At 42.8% G+C, this 26960-nt stretch overlaps 2 protein-coding genes and 1 long non-coding RNA gene across 3 annotated transcripts in view; 1 reads left to right on the top strand and 2 right to left on the bottom strand.

The window, feature by feature from the left end:
- Window positions 1-6136, top strand: part of FGD1 (FYVE, RhoGEF and PH domain containing 1) — a 64329-nt gene extending 58193 nt beyond the window's left edge. The window contains exons 17-18 of the mRNA XM_083356727.1: window positions 1143-1286; window positions 2768-6136. Of these exons, the coding sequence (XP_083212853.1) occupies window positions 1143-1286; window positions 2768-3019 (396 nt within the window). The 3' untranslated portion in view covers window positions 3020-6136. The remainder of the gene's footprint in view (window positions 1-1142; window positions 1287-2767) is intronic.
- The window catches only part of LOC310636712, a 77584-nt gene that overhangs the window by 23819 nt on the left and 26805 nt on the right, over window positions 1-26960 (bottom strand). The gene's annotated exons all lie outside the window — the stretch shown is intronic.
- Window positions 6377-18475, bottom strand: TSR2 (TSR2 ribosome maturation factor). The gene is made up of 5 exons (XM_083356774.1): window positions 18372-18475; window positions 14212-14302; window positions 12752-12843; window positions 7304-7477; window positions 6377-6704 (listed from the first exon to the last, which is right to left on the bottom strand). Exons 1-5 carry the CDS (start codon window positions 18453-18455, stop codon window positions 6591-6593), a joined length of 555 nt encoding a protein of 184 aa, XP_083212900.1. The 5' UTR covers window positions 18456-18475; the 3' UTR covers window positions 6377-6590.

Here is a 26960-nt window from a genome sequence, read left to right as displayed (position 1 = left end):
AGGTACTCAATAATAACACTGAAGGGGTGTTTTTTTTGTCTCTGCTGCCTGAGATGTTTTTGAAGGATTCCAGAGAGAGTAACCTTGAACTTTGTTTTGTATGGAGAGTTCCAGCAGGAGCAATGGCAACAGAGCAAAGTAGGGGAAATCTTACAGTCTGTCTGTCTGTCTGTCTGTCTCCCTCTCTCTCTGAAATTCCTTCCCTTCCCCATCCCTCATTTTTCTCTTCCATTTGCCTGCTTCTCGTTAGCTTGTCCTATTTCTTACTCTTTCCAATTAGAAACTTATGCTTGAACATAGTGTTATTGTAGACCTATGTCTTGCCTTTGACTGACCAATTGGAATAGATATAAGCCATTTCTATATTTACAAAACGCTAGACGTTTTTTTTAATCCCAGGACGGTTTACAATTTAAGCACAAACCAATGTGCTTAGCAATAGCCTTCATTCTATGTATATGCCTGCTTATTAGGGCTTTCGGGGGGCCCCCAGCGGCATTTTTACAAAGTCAGCTTAATTGCCCCCAACAATCTGGGTCCTCATTTTAACCTACCTCGGAAGGATGGAAGGCTCAGTCAACCTTGAGCCTGGTGGGACTCGAACCTGCACTAATTGCAGCCAGCTGGTGTTACTTAAGGAGGCATTAGCCCACTGCTCCACCAAGGCTCTAAGAGGTTTTGAAAATGCTAGTCTGTCTGTCTGTCTCTATGTATGGCAGATTAGGTCAGTATCTCTCTATAAATTCTGTGGCTGAATGTAATCTGAAACTTGGTTGTCTACCATTCAAGCCAAATGGTGAGGAACTTGTGACTTCCTGGCATTGCTGAACCACAACATACAGCAGCTCCACAAGAAGGGTCAAATGCTATGGGATATCGGGAGCTGTAATTCAGCAGCAGTAGCAGATGAGGAAGAGAAATCAGATTTCCCACCTATACTCTAATTCAGAGGTGGGGAACTATGGCCCCTTCATGACTTGTGGACTTCTGGGAATCCAGAATTCTGGGAGTTGAAGTCCACAAGTCATGAAGGGGCCATAGTTCCCCACCTCTGCTCTAATTGCTAGATTTCATGCATTTATGGTGTAGCACATGAAGCAGATATCTTGGTGGGTAATGCTTACTTTTCTGCTTTTCTGCAGAAACAAGCCTCGGTGGTGGCAGAGAATAGTGTGATCTGCAGTTTCTTGCACTACATGGAGAAAGGAGGGAAGGCTTGGCACAAAGGCTGGTTTGTCATCCCTGAAAATGAACCTCTTGTGTTATACATCTATGGAGCTCCACAGGTATGGGAGTGCCCCTCTGCCATCTATGTTTGATTCCTTACTTTAACCTAACCTGGAAGACAGCGATACACCTCCTTTTGTATAAGAATGGCAACTCCATTCCAGGGTTTAGAGCAGGGGTCGGCAACCGGAAAAAGGAAAAGAGCCACTCAGAATCGGTTCCATCACACAAACCAAAAAGTGGGAGCCATCCCGTCCGGAGACCTGCCGCGTTCGTCAAACATGGACGAACGCGGCAGCTGTGCAAACGGGACGGCGGCGGCTTGGGAGAGGTGTGCGCGCACTCTCCAAACCGCCACCGTCCCGTTTGCACAGCTGCCGTGTTCGTCCATGTTTGACGAACGCGGCAGGTCTCCGGATGGCGGCTGCTTGGGAGAGATGCACGCGCACTCTCCAAACCGCCGCCATCCCGTTTGCACAGCTGCTGCGTTCGTCCATGTTTGACGAACGCGGCAGGTCTCCGGACGGGACGGCGGCGGCTTGGAGAGGTGCGCGCGCACCTCCGCCCTTTGGAAAGGTGCGCGCGCACCTCTCGGAACGGGCAGTGCCACTCTCCATTTGGAGAGGTGCGCGCGCACCACTGCCCATTCAAAGAGGTGCGCGCGCACCGGGCAACTGGGAGCTGCATGAGATGGCTCAAAGAGCCGCGGGTTGCCGACCTGTGGTTTAGAGTAAGAATCCTAGTCACACATTTTAAGGTGCAGGCGGGCAACACGCAAGGGTTGCACTTTCTTCACAAAGTGCACAGCAATGACAACAGTTCAGCTGGGGACACGCGGTCAGCATCGAAAAGGCCTAGTGCAGGGGTGTCAAACTCCATTTCATTGAGGGCCGCATCAGCATTGCGGTTGCCCTCAGGGGGCCGGGTGGGTATGGCCAGGGTGGGTGTGGCCTACTGGGTGGGCGTGGCTAGAGTGCGTATGGCCTACTGGGTGGGCGTGGCCAGCTCTACATTGTTCACATCAAGGGTGCCTATGGGGCCTGGGCAGGAGTGGGACAGATCTGAGGGTCTCTGGCAGAAGGAGGGTCTCTGGGCCAGGGCCAAGGCAGTGGGGGCCATTCCCTCACTGTTCCCAGGATCGCTTCGCGGGCCACATGAAACCACTTCGCGGGCCGGATCTGGCCCCCGGGCCTTGTGTTTGACATGTCTGGCCTAGTGCATCTATTTTGCTAATGGCTTATTTGGGTGCTGCCTCTTGGAATTATGGGGCTGAAAGGCTGTTGAATGATAATGGGGCTCTGAGGCTTCAAAAAAGGGCTGGAGGGCTGCATTCAGGCCTTCTCCTAACCTCAAGGGTGTCTCATGTCACCATCAGATAAAAATTGGCTGTCAAAAGCCAGTGGGCTCATCTGATACGAACGCTCAGTTAGTTTTGAATCCCTTGGGGAAAAGAGAAGCCTAAGTCAGAAGGTCAATTGATCTCGGCTCACCAGGTCAGTTGATAACCATTCATTGTGCTTCCTGCTCTGTCATCCTACAGGATGTAAAAGCCCTGCGCTCGATGCCTCTGATTGGATTTGAAGTCAACCTTCCTGAGCCCAGCGAACGGGTGGACCGACGCCATGCCTTCCGGATCAGCCAGAGCCATCTGTGTTGGTATTTCAGCCCTGAGACTGAGGAACTGCGGCAGCGATGGATGGAAGTGTTGAGCAGGGCAGGCCGTGGAGAAGAAGCGAAGACTCCACCTTCAATTCTGGAAGCCGATGAGGATACCGAAGCAGAGAGAACCTAGGCATGGGCCTGAGGAACTGGGAGAAATGGACTCTGCCCACATGGGGACCTTACTCACTATTCTCTGACCAGTATACTTGAAACTATTTTTCCTTCTTCCTCTTTCCGTCTAGCACTTTCTCAGCTCTTTTTTGTCAGCATCTGCCACAGCCATCTGACCTGTCCTCAGCCAATGATGTTCTCTGCCATACCCCAGCCATAGGGATAAAGCACATGCACTGAGATTTGCTCCAGGCCAGTTCTTCCCACACCATAGCATGCAGTATCCCACACACACACCCCCTCCAGCTTAGTTCCTTTCATGTTCTCTTTTATGCATGGAAAAACTGATTTGAGAAAGTGATTTCTTTTTTAAGAACGTGCTTCCCCTTTCTTTAACTCTTGGACCAAGATCTGTTCTTCCAATCCCCCACTGCTTATTTAGCACTTACTGAACTCCAGTAATTTGGGAAGACTAAAATGGGGGAGTCTCCTTTCTCAAGTATCTGTTTGCCTCTTGTTTGATAACTTATTCCTCTAATTCCCCATCTCTGTTTGAGATTGTGTAGGTAGGATGTTTCAGTCTGCTGCAGATTTAATAGGGAGGCAATCTTCCATTATAACTTGAAGTCATTCTACCAGTCTTGATTTTTGTGCCAAATGGGAGTAAATCTGGGTTGGGCTAGATTGAGAGAAGGAAAAAAGGTTGCCTTTACTTTTGTACAGCTTTTCTCTTGAGGATACGTTCTTCCTCATCATGAGTTGGATACATCCCCTTATTAATTTCCTGTTACAACTTGGTGGAATCCTAAGACTGATTTTAGTGCCATCGAACTCAAGCTATAAAAACCCTCCAGGTACCAGCTGGATAACGCCCAATTTTCTAATTTGGCCCTTTTTCCAATTAAATTGAACGGCAAAAAGAGAACTGTCGTTTGCTACTATTAACGGATCATCAGGTGGGCACTTGCGTCCTTCTGTGTGTATTGTTAGACTGGAGCTCCTATCATTTTTCATCACTTGGCCATATTGTCAAGAGCTGATGGAAGTTGAGAGTTCTGCAACCTCTGGATGGTCATAGCTCATCTACTGCTATCTAAAAAAGCATCTATAAAATGTCGTCTTTCTGAGGAGCATGGAGCATAGACCTGCTAAGGGAGAAAGTTTCTACAGTGAACAGTAGAGATGCTAGAGACTACGTGCATTAAATGGGAAGACAACTAAGAGTTAGAAAAAGTCCAGAGATTTCAAATCTCATTCATTTCAGCTTCAGCATTTCACCCCAACTTATTTAACAAGTCTATGCCCCCAGCGGCCTGTGAACTCTCAATAATGGGGCTGGGGCAGATTAGACTTCTTGGGTCAAAGGAAAAGGTGCAGAACGTTCTGAAATTTATCAGCAGCCTCCATTCAGGTGGCCCATGGGAGAGAACGGGGAACCCTTGATAATATATTTTTGCCTTGGAATTCTTTCAAGGGTTAGTGAAATACAGACCAGGGCCAAATTGCTGGATAGACTGCCGAACTCCTGGCTTAAGAGCCACAAATAGTAGAATATGGTGCTAGTGCAGTATTAATTTCTCCATTAACCTATGCTGTAAATGTAGTCCTTGACTTACAACCACACTTGAGCCCAAATGCTAAGTGAGACAGCTGTTAAAGTGAATTTTTGTCCCATTTTACCACCTTTCTTGCCACTGTTGTTAAGTGAATCTGGCTTCTCCATTAGTAACATGGTTGTTAAGTGAATCTGGCTTCTCCATTAGTAACATGGTTGTTAAGTGAATCTGGCTTCTCCACTAACTTTGCTTGTCGGGAGGTTGCAAAAGGTGATCACGTGACCCTGGAACACAGCAACCGTCATAAATATGAGTTGATTGCCAAGTGTCTTAAGGTTGATCACATGACCATGGGGATGCTGCAATGGTCGTGTGAAAAACAGCCATAACTCACTTTCTCAGTGCCGTTGTAACTTCAAACGATCACTAAATGAACAGTTGCAAGTCGAGGACTACCTGTGTAAGCAAAAGCAGCTTTTCTCAATAACCAAATTCACAGCTCACAAAGTTGCTTATAGCCATGGTAGCGCAGTGGTTAAAATGCACTATTGCAGGCTCCAACTGCTGACTGCCAGGAGTTCGATTCTGGTCAGCTCAAGGTTGACTCGGCCTTCCATCCTTCTGAGGTTAATAAAAGGAGGGCCCAGATTCTTGCTGACTCTGTAAGGGCTGTGCAGAGGGCTGTAGAGCACTGTGAAGTGGTATATAAGTCTTTAAGTGCTATTGCTATTTGGTTTTCATAACACTGCTCAAAAAAAGGAAAAAATATTAGTGACATATGTGTCGATTTGCAATTTTAGAACCACTTTATGCTGTTTTCCAGCATCAAATACCCAGGAAAGTACTGTCCCCGATAGAAATGAAGGCATTCCATTCTTAAAATAATGTGAAATTCCCAGCTGGCTTAAAATGGATCACTTCTGGTCTAGGTAACGAGAGATATATGTGCATGAGATTCCATACAAAGCGTGGTTACTACAATAACGGATGAAGTAATCATCTTTCCTTGAAACTAAATGCAGGTGCTTCCTCTCCTTGATACAATGCACTTAAAATGGTTTTTAACGTTTTAGAACTCTTTTGAGCCTTATTGGACGATCTTGGAAGTTCTTAAAATTCCCCCAAGGTATCCCTCTCCTTTCCTCCCTTTTTTTTGCTGGTACTGTTTCAACACACAAATGAGTGGAGATTTTGTGTGTGGTATGTGGGATTTTAAAAAGAAACAAGAACAAATCCTTGCCTTATTTTATGTAGGTTTCCTGGTGTTGCTGTTGGTACCCATGGTATTCTTTTATCTTCGCCCTCCCGTGGTGTAGAACTAGTGCATGTAACTTTTATATTAAAAAAAAAGGCCTCAGTATTAAGGGATATACAAAATCTTACCAAAATAATATTTTATTGTTGCTCTCGTATAGTGGCTGGCCACTGCAAAAAGGTTAGGGAAGGGAAGCTTTTATTGACCAAAACTTCCTCTGTCCTACCATCATGATTTGTGTATTGTCCATTTTACTTTTTGTTTCATTGTTGTATTTTGTTTTTCATTGTTCTTTTTTTTTTAAAATACAAGATTTTTTCCTGTTGCACTCTTTTTTCTTCTTCTTCTTTGCCTAAGAGCGAATGCAGTCCTTTCTTTGCACAGTAAGGGTGGTTAAGATTTTGCTTTCCTGGAAATAAGAGGGGAAAATAGTTGCCTCCTTTCCAATGACTTGAACAAGATGATCGATGAACAGGACACGGCAGGAGAACTTTTTCCGTCAAGGATCCAACCTTGTTCAATGTTCATTTCAAACTCCAGGAAGGTTACTGAGGCAAAAGGGCATCCTCCAATTTTGAAGGGGAAGAGACTTCAAAGTTTAAAAATACTTTATGCCACCAAGTTGAATTCCATTTAGCCTCTGTTAAATAAGGAGCAAAGACACACAGCCAACCAAAGTGCTTCCAATGTACCCAGGCTTCTCTGGAAGCCTATTATGTGTCCTATACAAAACTTCAAGGCTTGCTACACCTGTCCAGGTCTGCCGTAGTTTTTTTCCTTCATTTCTTTTTCCTCGTCACCACCATCCATCCATCTTCAGTAGTCCTATCTGACAGTGGAGATGGATTGCTTTGTATTCCATTCATGCTGCAACCAGCACTGCAGTCCATGGCCTGCAGGAGGAAGAAACAACTAAGATGATCAATCTGTTCTTTGTAATAATGATCAATCTGACTTTGTAATAATGCTGCTTGGGGGTGTGTGAAAGCCCTAATAAGCAGGCATATACATAGAATGAAGGCTACTGCTAAGCTTGTAAGCCGCCCTGAGTCTTCGGAGAAGGGCGGGATATAAATGGAATTAAAATAAAATAAAATAAATAAATAAATTTCATGGTTTCTTGAATAAACTAATTGGCTCCGGCCAACTGACACAGCAGTTTACTCAAAACAAACACGTAGTGCCTAACATAATAACTTCAACTTATCTTATAATTTTGTTCTTAATTTTCAATACCAAGTGACTAAGCCTTATGATACCAGCCTCACAGAAGCCTAATCCAGGCAAACTAAATTCCCACTATCCCATAAAAACACAGTTTTAAGAATTGGCCGGCTTCAGAATCAGCTTATAATTCTTCCACGACCAAAGCATTCTACAGAACGTATCTATCCCAAAGCCTTCAGATTTCATTCAGCTTTACAAAGTCACTTTTTTATGCAGATTGTTCTACAAGCTCAGTCTTGAATTTTCAGAAGACTTTGTGCAATACCTCTTCTTCCGTTTCTTGTTCTTCCTCGCTGCTGCTTTCTGCAGCTGGCTGAGATTTGGCAACTGCCCTCCTAGCCTCTTGTTTCTTCTGTGCCAGATGGATAATGGCATCACACATTGCTGCTGTGTCTCCCTGATGGCTCTGGCTGAAAAACAGGCACAGTTGCTGGCTTACCTATAGTGTGGGAAGAGGGAAAGGTTGCTCATTACCTTGGAAGAGCCAACAATCACCCCATAAACTGGTCGGTCTATTCTACCACCCCTTGCCTCGCCCAACTCAGTATTGCTGCATGATAGAAAAGGCTGCTCAATAGATAAATCAAAGGCTTTGAATCAGCATCCCTCCCCCAGTGAAGAAAAGTGTGTTTAACTTAAAAGCAGCTTTCTTGGTCTCTTTTTTTCCCATGCCAGAAACTGATGTCTCCCGATTCTTTTAGCATCAGAGACTAGACATGTACAGTTATTGGATAAATTTATGAGTGGTTTTACTATTCTTCAGTAGTAATGGATTTATTAGGATTTTTGGCTAAAATTACAGCCACTAAATGATCAACGTCTAAAAAGCACGTTAGTTAAAGAAAAAAGAGAAACTGCTTCAAACACTGTAAATATAAGATGGGTTCGCACGTGGCTTCCTGACAACAATGGCCCAATTCATTCACAATGCTATACCAAAACAATGGAATTCTTTTGTGTTTACATATATACCCATATATCCAGCTTTGAATCTAGAACGTAGCAAATGCCTCTCAGACTATATTTACACAACAGGTTAACCCCGAGTTTAGTAAATTTAATCAAGTGGCTTTGGTTTCCATGCCACCTGTACCACTGACTTAACTCTGCTGGCTGAATTCATGCAACTCATTGAGCCAAAAACTCACTGAATCGCCAGGCAACCAAACTCTACAAAACCAAATCGGTTAAAACAGCTTTCCAAGTAATGGCTAACTTTAATCCTTCAGAGCCAGAGGAACATCTGGAGTTCTTTAGCTATTGTTGCAATTAAGGCTTTTTAGCAAGCCTCATCAGCATTACATCTATCACAAATGATTAAAAAACACAAATACTTAAAACACTGTTATCCTCCCCCTTGTCTCCCAGATAACTGTTGACTCATAAAGTTAGTTCTGGAACAGAGGACGGCTTTGAGCTTGGCTTTTCTCCAAAACAATGCCTTCTAGACAAATGAGAGAGTTAAAATAAATCATAGTTTACTGAGTAAGCCAAAATGGAACAATTTTTCAAACCAATCATATTCTGATTTAGAGCAATGCATGACCAGTGAGGGGCTGCGTAGGCAATATGTTAAGCCACTGTCTTGTGTACTGAATAAAACACAGGGCCAACACAGAGTTCTTATTGTACACGGTCGTACCACATGAATGCTGTTCTTTGTAGTTTGCTGTAATCTCAGAGTTTAGCTGTTTTGGTAATAGCTACTTCCTCCATCACACTTGCTACATTGGAGGTCCTCTTAACTACATTGTTGTTAATATATGTCAAAGAGCAATAAGGACCAAAAGACCATTTACATGGCATATTGTTTCCCTGTCCATTTTTTTTCATGTCACAGCTCTGGTCCTCAGTATTTCTTGGGGTTACACCTCTGGGGAAAAAGCAGTAATCATTATTACAGTATTATTTTGAGGTTTAATGTACACAATATCTTTCCTTACTGGGCCCAGCCTCTTCTGTTTGTAGCTGTTTTTAATGAGGACCTTTTGAGTGTCTCAGCCTTTCCTCCGTCAGTTCAGTTATAAACATCTTTCAGTGTAAATACTTGCAGACTTCTACAAAGAGCTGGCTATTTCAAGGCTTAATTTTAAATCGGAGTTTCTCCCTTTGTAATATTATATTACTGGATGAAAACTGTCTAGTTTTTGTAACAAACTTCACAGCCTTCTTAACTGTGTTCAGTTGTAATCTCGAGAGGGAGTGTGTGAAACCCACACGTATACATTTTGGCATAACCTTCAAGTACAGCTAGGTTTATTTGCGTGTGTGTGTGTGTGTGTGGTGTGTGTGTGTGTGTGTGTGTGTGTGTGCGCGCAGCTCATTTGCAAAGCTTTTCTATTTCAATGATTCTGAGCAACTCAAGATAATTAGCTTTAGAGATTATGCTCCAAAAGAGATTAAATATAATTTAAGACTCATTAAGCTCATATAAACTCTGTATTTCTCCCTCCGCTTCCCCCAGCTGTATAATAAACCGTTACAAAAGTAAACCATAAATAGTTCACAAACCACAGGAGCTGCATTCACATAATATGTTATGCCAAATATTTGGCTTAGTGAGCTCTGTGCATCCACTAAATATTTGTTAAGAACCTTACACTTCTCCAGGGTACTGTCATCCACTACAGTGCAAAAACTATGACCGAGCATTTTATAAGCACTTAGCTCATCAACTGACTTTTTCTTCTTCAGCACTGCAACGCTTTCTTATGGAGCAATAGTGCCTCACTGTGGTCATTTGGTCAGCTGGAGAAGCAAGAACCATTTTAAATCCTAAGCACTATTTTGGTTAGTTAGATTAATATATAGGTAGTCCTCAACTTTGGTTCATAATGGAGCCTGCCCATTATAGCTGTAAGTCATGACAGTTGTAAAGCAGGTCAACCATGTGATCGGATCCATTTTTAAGCAGCTTTTTTGCGGAAGTCATAAAATGTACTCTAGTTTTTGCTGAAAGCTAGAAGTAAATGCCAGGTTTGGAGAAAACATTTTAAAACATGGCCATGCAACTGCAAGTTCTGTAAATGACTATAAATGTGGGTCGGTTGCTGAGAGCCCAACATGCTGTTATGTGACCATCGGAACTTTGGAACCGGGTCATCTTTTTTTTGGGGGGTGGTAATCTAAGGAAGTAGTTATAAGTTGCGTTGTGTGTGATTTGACATGATGCACTCATCCAACTAACTGCAGCCCAGTCAGCAACTTATACCTGAATGCAACACATGAATCCAGACACTTTTGTTGTAGAGTCCTTGGTGCTCTCTGAGCTTGGTTGCAATGCTTGTAGATGTTTCATTACTCCACTAGATAACATAATGTTAGTGACTGGATACCCACACAATTTTATCAATCAATTTTATTCAATCCACCATAACACAACCAATACAAGCTATGAAAAGGAGAACACTACCAAACCTCTACAACATCTCAGAAAAAACCAATAGGCTATTACAACCCCTTGACAATTCTAGAGCACACAAACTAAAACCCTCCAAAATATCTTAAGTAAACCAAAAGACCCAGCAGCTCAAGAAAAAAAACACACCAGGATCTTCTACCACTTACAGAATAAACTATTATCTAGGAAAGACAGGCAGAAGACTAACAGAGTATTACCATGAACGTCAACTAGCAGGACACCTGATGAAAACTTAATCTCACATCACACGGACAGACTGAACCTCAATTTCAACTGGGAAATTATAAGCATCCTAGACCAGGTGTCCCCAGCCTGCGGTCCGTGGACCAGCACCGGTCTGCAGCATGCCAGCAAGTGGGCTGCATAAACAACCAAAGCTCCATAGCCCCTCTGGTCCACAGAAAAACCATTCTCCATGGCACTGTTCCCTGGTGCCTAAAAGGTTGGGGACCTCTGTCCTAGGACCAAACCAAATCTTAAAAAACTATGAAATTCATGGAAGTTTGGCATTTAGACAAATCAGCCATCAATAGGTAAAGGTAAAGGTTCCCCCGCACATGCGTGCTAGTCGTTTCCGACTCTAGGGGCCGGTGCTCATCTCCGTTTCAAAGCCGAAGAGCCAGCGCTTGTCCGAGGACGTCTCCGTGGTCATGTGGCCGGCATGACTGGACGCCAAAGGCGCACGGAACGCTGTTACCTTCCCACCAGAGTGGTCCCTATTTTTCTACTTGCATTTTTTACGTGCTTTCGAACTGCTAGGTTGGCAGAAGCTGGGACGAGTAACAGGCGCTCGCTCTGTTACGCGGCACTCGGGATTCGACCCGCCAAACTGCCAACCTTCTGATTGACAAGCTCAGCGTCTTAACCCACTGAGCCACCGCGTCCCTTCAGCCATCAATAGTTAACATCAAAATAAAGCATATTTAAAGATCATTCAAGAGAGATAAAAAAAGAAGGAAACAAAAAGTCCAGAACACATTCCCTCCACAACAGAGATAAGCAAGGATTAACACCAGACAATCACAGGGAAAACAATACCCTCATCACGGAACTATCAAGGAGAAAACCACACCATCGCCCTACATTGGGAGGACAACCTACTGTATATAAACAGGGAGCAAACCTCACACTCACTAGCATTGATATTATTTAGTTGGGTAGTGAACCCTCTGTGAGCAAACCAAGATGAGATAGCACCAAAGACTCCGCCACAGTTCAACAGAATATATTTTGTTTAGTTGGGATAACGTTGGCTGCTGCTAGGCAATTGATGACAGCTCAGATGGATTAATTATTCCACACAGTAATTTCACACAGATGCTTATTAGCAACCCTGTTAAATCACATGGGCCCTAATAAAATAAGCATCTTGTTGTTGAATGCAGGTACGTAAGTGTTTAAAAATAAACAAGGCTGTCATATTCTGTCACCATCAGCTTAACTCCCAACATGTACTTTCCTGAAACTGCATAGCTATGCAAGCACTGGAAAAAGCACAGCTTCGCTAAGGAGGTTCTGACAAGCATAGCAAGTCCTCTCTTTCTCCCAAGCACCTTCTCTATAACAAGCTGCCCAATCTTAACTCAAAACACTTCCTGGAGGGGAAAAAAAAAGAGATGCACAGAGAAAGGCTCAAGTATAGCTTTTCTCCCTGGCAAATGCAGGCTACAGTTTGTTCAGTTTTGCAAGGAACAATATTTAGTTGCAATAAAGCTGCAGTATGGGCCAACCTCCTCACCAGATGAAGACTTAAACCAGGGGTCTTCAAACTTGGCCCTTTTATGACTTGTGGACTTCAACTCCCAGAATTCCTCAGCCAGGCATGCTGGCTGAGGAATTCTGGGAGTTGAAGTCCACAAGTCATAAAAGGGCCAAGTTTGAAGACCCCTGACTTAAACAATACAGTGATATACATAAGCCAACTTACAGGGAGTTGTATGAAGCACCAGCTAATGTTGGAAAAAGCTCTTGATCTGTCTAAAAGCTTTCAAAGACAGAACAACAGAAAAAATTATCTAGGTGTGGGACCATTAAACCTCCGTATAATACCTCTAACTGCATATTATCCAAGAACAGCATGGCCAGTCCTGTGTGGAGAGAGGATAGGCACACCACCACTTTTCCTGCCTTTAGAGCAGGGGTGTCAAACTGCCGGCCCACGGGCCGGATGCGTCATCAGGAAACCACGCCCACCCCATTGCCAGCAATGGCAAACAAGCTCCGATACGTTGCGCGGCGTCATGTGACGTCACGAGTTTGACATGTCTGCTTTAGAGAGTAACACACAAATACCTGAGCCAAGCTTCCATCTTCTATTATAGTGTTAAATTCATTGTTCATCAGTTCAGCAAGGAAGTCTTCTATCTCCTCTGGTTCAAGGTCAACTGCAGAGAGATTGGACACACAGTCAAATAACAGAACTGCACGGGAAATTTTCAGAGATGACTAGGGTTAAGCAGTTTCTAGACTACTGGCTATATTGTTCCATCCAATGTAATCCTCCAAGTCCCAACTTCTCTCCATGAAGAAAGCATACAAGCCAGCTCCAGGCTTTTTAACTGTTCTCATTAAGCTTCACTATCTTGCTAAAATGAATAACACACAATAGGGTTGCTGAACCCAGAGCCTCTAGCAATATTAATCAGGGGATACTACCGGTGGGCGATCATAATGATCTTTAAAGTGATGGCCCAAGTTCATGCTTTTGAAACTATAATAAATTTGAGGAGTTATCTCAATTTTTAAGTGTCCCGTTTTAGAAGGTTCATCATGGGAGTGAGGATTCTAACTCCTATGGGCTTCCTGTAAAATTAAAGATCCACCATCCTGTGCCATACATAAGGCAAGTTTTAGGCTCTTCATCTAGCAATGAACGACTACAAGATCAGAACTTTGTACCACCATAATTCTAGATACATCCTGGGCCATCCATATCCCACCAGATCATATTGGAGTCGTGGCTAGGGGGGCATTTGCAGATTCGTCTTATATACCAATTGCGCCCCTTTTTGGACCGAGATGCCCTACGTACAGTCACCCACGCACTCGTCACCTCCCGTATTGATTACTGTAATGCTCTCTACATGGGGCTGCCCTTGAAGACCACCCGGAGGCTTCAGCTGGTGCACAATGCAGCTGCACGGGTTGTGATGGGAGCATCCCGATACTCCCATATCACACCCCTCCTGCGTGAGCTGCATTGGCTACCAGTTGCCCTCCAGGTGAGATTTAAGGTGCTGGTACTTACCTTTAAAGCCCTACATGGCTTAGGTCCGGGATACTTGCAGGACCATCTGCTGCCGGGAACAAATTCCCATCGTCCAGTACGCTCACACAGAGAAGGCCTCCTCAGGGTACCGTCAGCTAGGCAATGTCGGCTGGCGACCCCCAGGGGGAGGGCCTTCTCTGTGGGAGCGCCAGCCCTATGGAATCAGCTCCCCCCTGAGCTTCAGATGGCCCAAAACCTCCAATCCTTTCGCCGCGGCCTCAAAACACTCCTGTTCCACCAGGCTGACCTGGACTGACAGACATTTCAATTAATTTATATTTAGAACTTTTAATTTATTTTCTAATTTCCTTAATTTTAATTTATTGCACAGATGATTTCAATTTTATTTTTATCTTGATTTCTGTACTTATTATATGTTTTGTTGTTAGCCGCCCTGAGTTCTTCGGGAGATAGGGCGGGATATAAATCCCATAAATAAATAAATAAATAAATCTACCACTCAGTCAACAGGACAGAATCTCACCATTGCTCTCAAAGTATTGCTCCACAGCCCCTACCATCCATTCAGCTTTCTCTTGGCTATGTGCTCCTCCAAAGCCATTTTCAACTGCTATCTGCAAGTGGAAGAAGACAAGGAAATGTTCATAAACAGCAACTGGACATTTGCGCAGCAAAGGGTTGCTTGGGGTGATAATTGGCACAATTTAGAACATGAATAAATAACAGTCCAGAATTATCTAGCCAGTTCTAATTGTGCGTTCAGTCCTTGGCTGAGCTCTAATAACAACGCTAATTTGTCCTCCATGTTGCCTGTTTGGTTTTAGGAGCCCAATTGGGGAAAAGCCATGTTTTCCCTCCAATGTGGGTTTCAATAAAGGTCTACGGGTGAGGTAAACTGCGGCATTACCAAAACACACCTATCCTTGATATAATCTTGAAGCATTCTTTTTCTTTTTGCAAACATAAGATAAAGTACATTCATATAAATATGCTTGTGTCATTAGCTAAACTAATAACACATTGCAACACATAATAACACATTACAACACATAATAACATTACAACATTTATTCTGATTTTTACCTTCTATATATATTTTCCTTTTGATCATGGTCAGTTTCTAATTCTGTTATGTATGAGAGGTGGGTTTTCTAATTTATTTTCTCAATCAGAGCATGCTAGCTAACTGCCCCTCACTAGTTAGCTGTACACAAGCTGTGTCTTTTACTAGAACTTGGCTTTGTCAAAAGTTTCAGAGTAACTGAAAATTACCATATAAGAAGCATATTTATATAGCGTAGTAACACATGTACAGAATGGGGAAATCTAAACAGTGAAAAGCATCCGAGTACGAGTTGCATCTTAAAGTTGAGAGTTCACCTTTTGAATATATTGGAATTATTAGTTTACATAATGATATGATATGCATTTGTTTACTGAAATGCTTTTATTCTTCACCAGACTGGAAAAAGGTTTACGTATCTATGGAGCACCTTGATAAAAGGTGGTACAATTTCATTCCCTGGATAAACAATTTAACATTTTACTGTCATCACCTCAACAAGAAAAGTTACTTCCTCTCTCCTGGTTTCTGTCCAGACAACATTGTATTTTATATAATGTAAATTTGTATCTGAAGTTATTATATTCTCTCTCTCATTTGCTTTGTTGATTATGAAGAATTAAATATTTATCAATACTGTTATACAAACAGATGGTTTGTTTATGTTTGGTTTGCATGCCATAACGTATTATTAGCTAGCCCACCCATAGTTTAGCCCAGGGGTAGGCAACCTCGGCTCTTTTATGACTCATGGATTTCAACTCCCAGAATTCCTGAGTCAGCTATGCTGACTCAGGAATTCTGGGAGTTCAAGTTCATGAGTCATAAAAGAGCCGAGGTTGCCTACCCCTGGTTTAGCCTATCACAATGTGTCCCTTGCAAGCCCTGCTGTGCCACCTCAATGTGGGAGGCTGGGGTGAGGTGGGTTGTTGTTCCTGGAAGGAATGAGAGAAGAACACTAGGAGTGCCCATCAAGAATATGAAGCTCATCCTAGCTACCCAGCTAAAATAGGCAGGTACCTATCTACACTGGACAGCAACAATATAGAATGACAAGGGCAAAGGCATCATTTTATGCTCCACAGAAAAAGGCAATGGTAAACTACAGGTAGTCCTTGACTTGTAGCCATTTGTTTAGTAATCATTTGAAGTTACAACAGAACTGAAAAAAGTGACTTAATGACCAATTCTCACTCTTACAACCATTGCAGCATCCCCATAGTCCAGGGGTGTCAAACTCAATTTCATTGAGGGCCGCATCAGCATTGCGGTTGCCCTCAAGGGGCCAGGTGGGTATGGCCAGGGTGGGCGTGGCCTACTGGGTGGGCGTGGCTAGAGTGCGTATGGCCTACTGGGTGGGCGTGGCCAGCTCTACATCGTTGGCATCAAGGGTGCCTATGGGGGCCTGGGCAGGAGTGGGACAGATCTGAGGGTCTCTGGCAGAAGGAGGGTCTCTGGGCCAGGGCCAAGGCAGTGGGGGCCGTTCCCTCACTGTTTCCAGGATGGCTTCGCGGGCCACATGAAACCACTTCGCGGGCTGGATCTGGCCCCTGGGCCTTGTGTTTGACATGTCTGCCATAGTCATTGATAAAATTCAGGTGTTTGGCAACTGGCATGCATTTATAATGGTTGCATCACATGACAATGGGATTAAGAGAATCCCAGGGTCATGTGATTCCCATTTGCAACCTTCCCACAAACAAAGTCAATGGGGGAAGCCAGTGATTCATCACATGATTCATTTAACTGTGGCAACTGCCTTGCAGGGCTCAATTGTAGTCAAAGGTCGAGGACTACCTGTACTTCTGTATTTTATCTAGAAAACCACAAAACTGATTGACCCTATAATGCATGATTGACCTTACAGTACCTGAAGATGGCTCCCTCATGTCAAATGGTACTCAACACACTACTGAGGAAAAGCTGAAGATCCTTTGGAGTACTAATAGTATTTATGAAGTGGCTAGATTAAAACCTCTAGGAAATCTAATTCTGATATTGCCATGCAGGAAAAAAATCTGAAGCTAAAAACCACAATTATGTTGGGAACATGGAAATTACAAAGCATGAACATGGAAATGCTCGACTCAGTAAAAATTGAAATGAATCAATTACTCACTGACATATTTGATGTCAGCATCTTAAAATGGACTAGAATTGGACACTTTTAGGCAAACAATTTCCTACTCAGGAAACAAAAACAGAGACTTAACAGAGTGAACAATTATCACACAATATATTCTTAATTTCCTATACTAGCAAAATAGCTTTTAGAAACATTAATGCAGAATAGAATTATACATGGGACAGGGGATACCAGATGATTTTAGAAAAGATGAGGAACAAGAGCCTAAGGATATTGCTTCTGCACACAAAACCAGATTGTTGGGGGCAATAAGCTGACTTTGTAATAATGCTGCTGGGGGGGGCAAAAGCCCTAATAAGCAGGCATATACATAGAATGAAGGCTATTGCTAAGCACATTGATTTGTGCTTCTTATATTGTAAGCCGCCCTGAGTCTTCGGAGAAGGGCAGGATGTAAATGGGATTTTAAAAAAAACAAACTAGTAAAAAAAGTCAGTATGTGCTCCATTGGTTACAGAGAAGTCTTCAATTATGTTGACCATGTCAAGCAAGCTGAGGAACGTGCTTAGAAAAATTGGAATCCTGAAACACCTCAATGTCCTCATACAACAGCTATGCAAGATCAGGAAGTCTCAGTGTGAAGCTAAACAAACTGACTCCAGGCTGACAAGGTGGGAGATAACTCTCTTCTCATCTATTCGACCTATATGCAGAATATTCAGTCAAGGAACACGGACTGGGAGAAAAGATGAGCATGGCTTTGAAAATGGAGGAAGAAAGGTCATCTAGACAGCCCAAGTCTAGTAGCCCGAATATGCTGCCTTAGTAGTATTTGTATTCCACCTTTATTATTTTTACAAATAACTTAAGTTGGGGAACATATCCAACACACCTTCCTCCTACGATTTCTCCAAAAGCATGTCAGCAATAAGCAGGGAGGAAGGAAAAAGAGCCACTTTGATGTAGCGATTAAAGCACCAAACTACAAACTTAACATTAAGAAAACCAAGATCATGGCATCCGTCCCTCTCAATTCCTGGCAAATAGATGGGGAAGAAATGGAGGTAGTGACAGATCTTATTGTCCTGGCCTCCAAGATCACTGCAGATGGGGACTGTAGCCAAGAAATTAAAAGACGCTTGCTCCTGGGGAGGAAAGCCATGGCAAATCTAGACGGCACACTAAAAAGCAGAGACATCACCCTGTCAACAAAAGTGCGTATAGTCAAGGCTATGGTCTTCCCAGTTGCAATGTACGGCAGTGAAAGCTGGACCATAAGAAAGGCTGAGCGCCAAAGAATTGAAGCCTTTGAACTGTGGTGCTGGAGAAGACTCCTGCGAGTCCCTTGGACTGCAAGGCGATCAAACCGGTCAGTCCTAGAGGAGATCAACCCTGACTGCTCTTTAGAAGGTCAGATCAAAAATACAGGGAGCTCAAAAATAGTTTACTACTCTGTATTCAACCAGCTATCCTTCCCTCCGCTCGCCCGCTCGCTCGCTCGCTTTTTCTCGTTACCGGGAAAAAGGCTCCTAACCTGCAACACGGCCCAGCTGTCCAACACCGCTTGCACGCCCTGCCTGAAAAGGCCACGTGCTTCCCCCTCCGCCGGAGTCGCCATGTCGGCGGCAGGCAGCCGGAAGTCAATCCCCGAATAATCGATGAAACTCGCCTAGAAGAGACAAGCAGACCTAAATAAGCGCCTGCCGAGTCAACCAGAGCTTCGGGCTTGCCCAGGAGTCGGCAACCTCGGCTCTTTTATGACTCGTGGACTTCAACTCCCAGAATTCCTGAGCCAGCTATGCTGGCTCAGGAATTCTGGGAGTTGAAGTCCACGAGTCATAAAAGAGCCGAGGTTGCCGACCCCTGGGCTTGCCTCTTCTCATCAAGTGACCTCAATCGACACTTCGAATTTTGCTTTGTGCGTGGCGGCTTATACGTACCTATTCCGTGCACAGGGCATTCTGTATTTCATTAGGGACTTCAGGGAACGCAAGTGCCTGAAATACTCATCCAAATGTCCAACAGTTTGAACGGAAGAGCTTTAAACTTTGAGCTTGAACAAGTACTTTAGTACAGGGGTCTTCAAACTCAGCCCTTTTATGACTCATGGACTTCAACTCCCAGAATTCCTCAGCCAGCGTGCCTGGCTGAGGAATTCTGGGAGTTGAAGTCCATGAGTCATAAAAGGGCCGAGTTTGAAGACCCTTGCTTTAGTAGATCGAGCAGGGACTGAACTGTTGCTGATTGTCATGATTCTTAGCCTTCAAGCTTGATCTTTGGTGAGGGAATGGCTTCGGAAACTCAGAAGTACAGTGGATTGAGGAATTAAATAGAAGTTACATTCCTAGAGAGAGTAAGAACCATACATTATTTTTCCATATAAAATGTGGTTGCCCAGTTTTTTGTTGTTGTTGCGAAGTCGTGTCCGACCTATCGCGACCCCATGGACAACGTTCCTCCAGGCCTTCCTGTCCTCTACCCAGTTTGTGGCTATATGTTAATGTGCTGTGCAGCTATGAAGTTACATGGGTGTACTTTAGGCGGCTGGGTGATTTAAAAAAAAACCTAGTTCAAGTGTAGTTAACAATGGGTTAGCATGCTATGCAAACTTAACCACAGACTTCACTTTACTGAGTATTAAACTTACTCCTGAATAAATGCACATACAAATTTTGATTTCTTTGTTTCCTTAATGATTGTGTTTGCACAGTACTTCTAACCACATGCTATATTTTAGTCTAAAATGTTGTGCCTACTCTTCTAGTTAGGTTATGGAATCACTGCAAGCAATTCCATACAGGTATTAAGCAAACCCAGACAACTGGGTTTAGTTGACCAAGCACATCATACCACAGTAGATGAAATACCACATCATACCACAGTAGATAAAATATATAATCTTGAAAGACATAACTTAGGAACTACTTTTTTAACAAATTTTACTGTGTTGAAAATGAAAACTGCATTAAAATATTAACGAGAATAATACTTTTAAAACTATCAGCACAACAATCAGTAATACAAAAGTTTGTGAAAGGTTTGTTCCATATACAATAAATCTACTGTATTTAATGTTGAATTAGAACTCCCATAATATCTCAACATGGAGAGTACTAGAATAATGAAAGTGTGCATTAGCTAATTGAATTGCAGTTATTGCCCTGCAGATATCCTACAGTACATTCCTACCATGCTGGCAGAGGATAATGGGAATTAGAATACAAAAACTCAGAAGACAATGGAAGATTTGTACTATAGGTAGTCTGTTGGGTTCAAAGAAGACACACTGTTGTGCAGTTCATCTGTGGACATGTATGTGGCTCTGAAATCCCAGTCTGGAAGTGAAGAGACTAGCACAATGAGGGCACTGAAAGTCCATTGTTGTAATAACTGTGTGTGTTATACTGCGACACTGCTCACAGTTTTGTATCAGTTTTTGGCTGTGCCTGTCTTCCAAGTCAGTGGAGGCTTTGTAGCACAGGACTCACCCCTGGTTTCTGTCAGCAGTCACAGCTTCTAATTCCTTTGGCTAGATGTCACAGTTATGTAGGATTTCCTTCACCTTATCTTTACAGCAGTAGCATGGATGACCTCGAGTGCTCATCCCAATCTCATCCCAAAAGTAGGGAGCAACTGAATAGGCATGTGGTGATCATTCTGATGATGTGTCCCAAGTACTCATCTGGGCCTTAATAATTAGGGACCCAATGGTGGTGGACTGGATATGATCCAAGATCTCTGGGTGGGAGACAAGGTCTTGCCAACAAATGCTAAGGATGGAGTGGAGAGCGTGCATGTGAAATTTCTTCAGTTGTTTGATATGTTGATGATACTGAGTCCAGAATTCATATCCATATAGGAGAGAAGATATAATCACAGCTCTGTAGATTTTCAGCTTTGTGGAGTTAGGGATGGCTGTGTTGACTGAACACTCTACTGAAGTACACGGCTACCCCAAAGCTGACCAGTCTTGCTGATTCAACAGTCAACTTCTTTGTTCAAAGAACCCATCGCTTGAGCTGATGCTTCTGGAGTATTTGAAGGTGTTTACATTTGTCAGTTGGATATCGTCGAGTGATTTTTGGTTCTGTAGGGTTGTTATCTGGCCTGGTCTAGTAAAGAACTTTAGTTTTGATCAGGCTTATAGTCAAGCTGAAGAGCATATCAGTGTCTGAGAATTTGTTCAGCATCCACTGTAGATCACTGTCTTTTTGTGACAGAAGCACACTTATCAACAAAGAGAGCTTCTTGAATGATTTTATGGAGGCGCTTTATGCGTTCAAGTGGTGAATGTCAAAGAGAGAGTTGTCCAATTAGTATCTGGTATACATTCCCTCGTTTAGACTCTGGACAACGTGTAACCATATGCAAGCGAAGAAGAGATTTAACAAGACTGGGGCTAGAACACAGCCCTACTTCACCCCATTAGAAATGGCAAATACAACCGACATACTGTGAGGGGAAATTAATTGATCCCCTGCTGATTTGTACATTTGGCTACTGACAAATGATTAGTCTATAATTTTAATAGTAGGTTTATTTCAACAGTGAGAGACAGAATAACAACAAAAAATCCAGAAAAAGGCATTTCAAAACAGTTATAAATTGATTAGCATTTTAATGAGTGAAATAGGTTTTTGATCCCCTATCAATCAGCAAGCTTTCTGGCTCCCAGGTGTCCTTTATACAGGTAATGAGCTGAGATTAGGAGCCCTCTCTTAAAGGGAGTGCTCCTAATTTCAGTTTGTTACCTGTATAAAAGACACCTATCCATAGAAGCAATCAACCAGATTCCAAACTTTCCACCATGGCCAAGACCAAAGAGATGTCCAAGGATGTCAGGGACAAGATTGTAGACCTACACAAGCCTAGAATGGGCTATAAGACTATCACCAAGCAACTTGATGAGAAGGTGACAACAGTTGGGGTGATTATTCGCAAATGGAAGAAACACAAAATAACTGTCAATCTCCCTTGGTCTGGGGCTCCATGCAAGATCTCACCTCGTGGAGTTTCAATGATCATGAGAACGGTGAGGAATCAGCCCAGAACTACACGGGAGGGAGGATTTTGTCAATGAACTCAAGGTAGCTGGAACCATAGTCACCAAGAAAACATTTGGTAACATACTGCGCTGTGAAGAACTGAAATCCTGTAGCACCTGCAAGGTCCCTCTGCTCAAGAAAGCACGTGTACAGGCCCATCTGAAGTTTGCCATTGAACATCTGAATGATTCAGAGGAGAACTGGATGAAAGTGTTGTAGTCAGATGAAACCAAAATCGAGCTCTTTGGCATCAACTCAACTCGTTATGTTTGGAGGAGGAGGAATGCTGCCTATGACCCTAAAAACACCATCCCCACCATCAAACATGGTGGAAACATTATGCTTTGGGAGTGTTTTTCTGCTAAGGCGACAAGACAACTTCACTGCATCAAAGGGATGATGGACAGTGCCATGTACCATCAAATCTTGGGTGAGAACCTCCTTCCCTCAGCCAGGGCATTGAAAATGGTATGGTAATGACCCAAAACACCAAGGCAACAAAGGAATGGCTCAAGAAGCAGCACATTAAGGTCCTGGAGTGGCCTAGCCAATCTCCAGACCTTAATCCCATAGAAAATCTGTGGAGGGAGCTGATGGTTCCAGCTGCCAAACGTCAGCCTCGAAACCTTAATGACTTGGAGAGGATCTGCAAAGAGGAGTAGGACAAAATCCCTCCTGAAATGTGTTCAAACTTGGTAGCCATCTACAAGAAATATCTGACCTCTGTGATTGCCAACAAGGGTTTTACCACCGAGTGCTAAATCATGTTTTGTGAAGGGGTCAAATACTTATTTCACTCATTAAAATGCAAATCAATTTGTAACTTTTTTGAAATGCGTTTTTCTGGATTTTTTTGTTGTTATTTTGTCTCTCACTGTTAAAATAAATCTATCATTAAAATTATAGACTGATCATTTCTTTGTCAGTGGGCAAACGTACAAAATCATCAGGGGATCAAATAATTTTTCCCTCACTGTATCACCATTATAAATGACCTGTCATTCCATTGTGGAGTAGTTGAACTAACTTTATGAATGAATTTCCATGGGCATTCATGTCTCAGGATTGTCCAAAGAGCCTCCTGGTTTAAAGTGTCAACGGTCTTTTTCCATTGAGATTGCTACTATATTAATCTAATTGATCCCATTACATTAAAATATTTGGATTCATATAATATGCTGAAACATAGGCTAACAGCTCACATTTCAGCCATGTGTGTTATACAGATCTGTTACCTACTTCATATGTAGTTAGTTTGTAGTTCAGAAAAGGGGATGAATTGAATAAATTATGATTGCTTAATTATTAACTACTGGTATACCCCAGGGGGCAAAAATCCAGACATTAACTACAACTCTGCTTCTAGATTTATACATATACACAAACACCTATAAAACAGATATCTGAGTGTAATTTAAATCTATTATCCCATGCATCCCATCCTTGGGAGTAAGCTCCACTAAACTTTATAGAGACTGAGTGCCCAAACTGCAACCCAAAACCCACTTATGTATCATCAGGTGTGGGGTGAGCATGGCCCTTTGGGTGGATGTGGCCCGTTGGGTGGGCATGGCTGCAGTGGTAACGGCAGACTGGGTGGCACTAAAAAGTTCAATCAATCAATTCCAACTTTGTGAGACCTTTTTTTTCCTCGCGAGAAGTTGAAATTTGATTGATTGATTGAACCTTTTTTTTGTACATGGCGGCAGAGGCCTAAAGTAAAAAGGTTTTATAAAACCCAGCTGAAGGCCTAGGACTGGAGCGACAGCACACGTGTCCACAGAGAGGGCTCTAGGTGCCACCTGTGGCACCCGTGCCATAGGTTTGCCACCACGGCTCTATAGGATTAATTCTAATTAAACATGTATATGATTACTCTGTGCATTTAAGAGGAGAAAAGTCCTATATGAATTCCTCAAGGATAGGAGGATGCCTTCCAGTTGACCTGGACTATAATTATTATCACATTCCAAATCACCATGGCAACTGGAAATTAGTGGAGTTGTGTCCAATATATATGGAGTGAGCCAGGCTATGAAAGGCTGAAGTAGAGTTTGGAGATGGAAGCATATATTTTTTCTTCCTAGTATTTTCCTGCAAGTGCAGATATTGATCCATTTGGTTGTGACAGGAACCGACCGACCAGCTTCTCAACTGAGCCTGACATCCTGGGCTAAGAGAGTGTGACTAGCTCAAAGTCACCCAGCCAGATTTCATGCCTAAAGTGGGACTAGAACTCACAATCTCCTAGTTTTATGCTTGATGCCTTAACCACTAGATTACACTGGTTCTTAGATAGAAGCATAAATGTGTTTAAAATTTTCTGCTAGCATTAATTGGATCGCTCACAAATACAGTAACATCATATCCTTAATCACATACATACTGTCCGCTTTTTTTGTAAAAGAAAAATGTGCCAAAACTCACACGTCATACATCCCACCTTGCCTACCCTACAAGGTTCCATCCAAAAAAGGTGCCGGAACTCCATTCTGAGCGTTCTATGAGAAAAAAAGCCTGTAATGTGGATATTTCTACATTGCCACTATGATAATGTGAAAACCTGTTGTTGTTAGAGATACAGGACTATGGCACTGGCTGGAATATGGTATGGATCATTATATCAATTGTAACAGGCACTTTATGGTCAATCCTGGGTATTCGATAAAACCAAGGGAACTGGGAAAAATCCATGAATTTAAAATCCTGTCCATTATCCTAAACACATTTACACTAAATAATTAATTGTATCAGGCTTGATACAAAACTAATTTGCTTTGCTGCTCTGCCTTCCATACAAGAATAAAATCCTGGGATTTCAGAGCCAGGGGACCTCAGCTCTTTTATGACTCATGGACTTCAACTCCCAGAATTCCTGAGCCAGCTATGCTGACTCAGGAATTCTGGGAGTTAAAGTCCATGGGTCATAAAAGAGCCGAGGTTGCTTACCCTTGGTCTACTCTAACCGTTTCTCCTAACATTTTGCTGGCCTTATCTTTGGTCACCTGACTCTCCCTTCCTGCCATCTGAATCACCCTTTCAAAATGACCTCAAGTCTGAATCCATTGATCATTAATTGTCCAGATTAATTGACCATTCATTTTTCCTGGCTTCAAACACTAAAGGCTATTTTATTTAAAAATATTTTTTATATTTGTATTCTCTATGAAAAAACTACGATTTATAATGCATGAACCCAGCAGGGTACAGATTCACATTGCATAGCTAGTTAAAAAAAATGATAAGAATCCTACTAACTAGGACAGGGGTCGGCAACCTCGGCTCTTTTATGACTCGTGGACTTCAACTCCCAGAATTCCTGAGTCAGCTATGCTGACTCAGGAATTCTGGGAGTTGAAGTCCACGAGTCATAAAAGAGCCGAGGTTGCCTACCCCTGAACTAGGAGGAAAAAAATCGCATTGAATTCAAAAGGAGGTAGGCTCACGTGGGATTGTAAACTTATTTTATTCTTGCAAACATTTTAATATTGTTTTAGTGCAGCATGTACATTACATGTTTAATCTGGGCGGCACTTTGGGCCATGATACGTAGTCATTTCAATGCCGTCACACATACATTTTCAATTAAGCAAATCCGACAAAATGGCTGCCACCCAATTCCAACCACTGTACGCTCCTCCGCGCAAATAATACCCACGACACTACCATTCCCAAGAAACTGCGCGAACGAAGCCCAATGGAGATTGGACGGAAGGCGCCAGCCAAGCAATGGAATCGACGGCCGCGGGGGTGGGGGGGAGGGGAGGGATTTGATACGCGCACTCGACGCAGGCGCGCTGGCGTTTCCCTTCACGCCTGTCTTCTTTTTGGCACGCGCTGTGTGCTTCGCCGGGCGCGCGGCGTTTCTCGTCTCCCTCGCCCCGCCCATCTCAGCGGGGTGTCATTCTGTGGGAGTTAGTTGGGATTGGAAATAGCATTGTGAGGGGGAATCATTTATCCGTAAAGAGAAAGGTTAGTAATCTAAAATGGAGGCGACTCTCTATATGAGAACGATTGGTAAAAGAGTTTAAGGATTCATATATAAGGGCCAAGGAACTCAAATGTCAATGCAGGGCATTTTTGAAAGCAAAAAGAAAAAAAAAGCTTAAACTCTGCTTTTATAGGGAAATTTTAAAGACACCGGTATAATTTTCAGCCAACCTGTGAGGTAGATCAAGCTTAGAAAGTAATAAGTCATTCTGAGAACTTACTGTCTTGAGTTTAAGGTGGTCACTTTAGGCCTCGCCTGGCAGAACAGCATAGGGCCGTCATACACATTTTTTTTTATTTTAATTTCATTTATATCCCGCCCTTCTCCGAAGACTCAGGGCGGCTTACAAGCTTAGCAGTAGAGAAAATAATTGGGATGAAGCAGAAAAACGATACAAAATGAATTACTACTATGTTAGGGCTAGGTAGAAAATCGATCAGTATTTTATGGTGGATTTATAGGTACTTGTAGATGATTAATTGAAACTAGATTTCCAGTTATTTAAAAAAAGGGAAACATTTTTCACTGTTTCTTCACTACTTTTACCACTGACATAAAACTGAAAGCCAACTAGGGGCTTTTTCCTCATAACTACATTAATTGCTATCTAGTATGGGAACAAATCATTCTCTGCCTTTTCATTCCCCCAAGAATCAATCTTACTCTTCCCCCCCACACACCATTTCTTTTACCAGATGAAGCAGAAAAAAGAGAAAGGGGATGTTTTCATCCCTTCCCTCCTTTCTCTGCAAAACCTCTTCCCATCCTGTCCAACTTTTTAGCATAATGGAACTGCTGCCCTGCTGCTAAAAGGCAAATGACTGATAATTAAATGGTCATAGGCTAAGGGGTGTGCATCTACTAGTCTCAGATATATAACATAAGGGTAGACCTCTGCCCCTAAATTTTCCCTGAAATTATTTGTTCTGGAATGACTAGCATAGTTTGGGCCAGCAAAAACTGGGAAAAAAATTAAAAGTGGAAGAACTATAGCAAAGGTTGCCTTCATGGTGCACTGGGTACAGATCAAGTATATCGTGTATTCAAGACTTTTAACAGTTTGGGGATGTTTTCAGACTGAGGCAAG

This window comes from Vipera ursinii (genome assembly GCF_947247035.1).
Source record: "Vipera ursinii genome assembly, chromosome: 2".
NCBI lineage: Eukaryota > Metazoa > Chordata > Lepidosauria > Squamata > Viperidae > Vipera > Vipera ursinii.
Note: the sequence above shows the minus strand (reverse complement) of the source record. Positions and strands in the feature narration are given on the sequence as shown.

Excerpts from the sequence above, each read along its gene's own strand:
- TSR2 (XM_083356774.1), bottom strand. The coding sequence starts at position 18,455 with ATGGCGACTCCGGCGGAGGGGGAAGCACGTGGCCTTTTCAGGCAGGGC. Across the intron at positions 14,303-18,371 it reads ACAGCTGGGCCGTGTTGCAG|ATAGCAGTTGAAAATGGCTT; the intron begins GTTAGGAGCCTT and ends TTCCACTTGCAG. Across the intron at positions 12,844-14,211 it reads GCAATACTTTGAGAGCAATG|TTGACCTTGAACCAGAGGAG; the intron begins GTGAGATTCTGT and ends ATCTCTCTGCAG.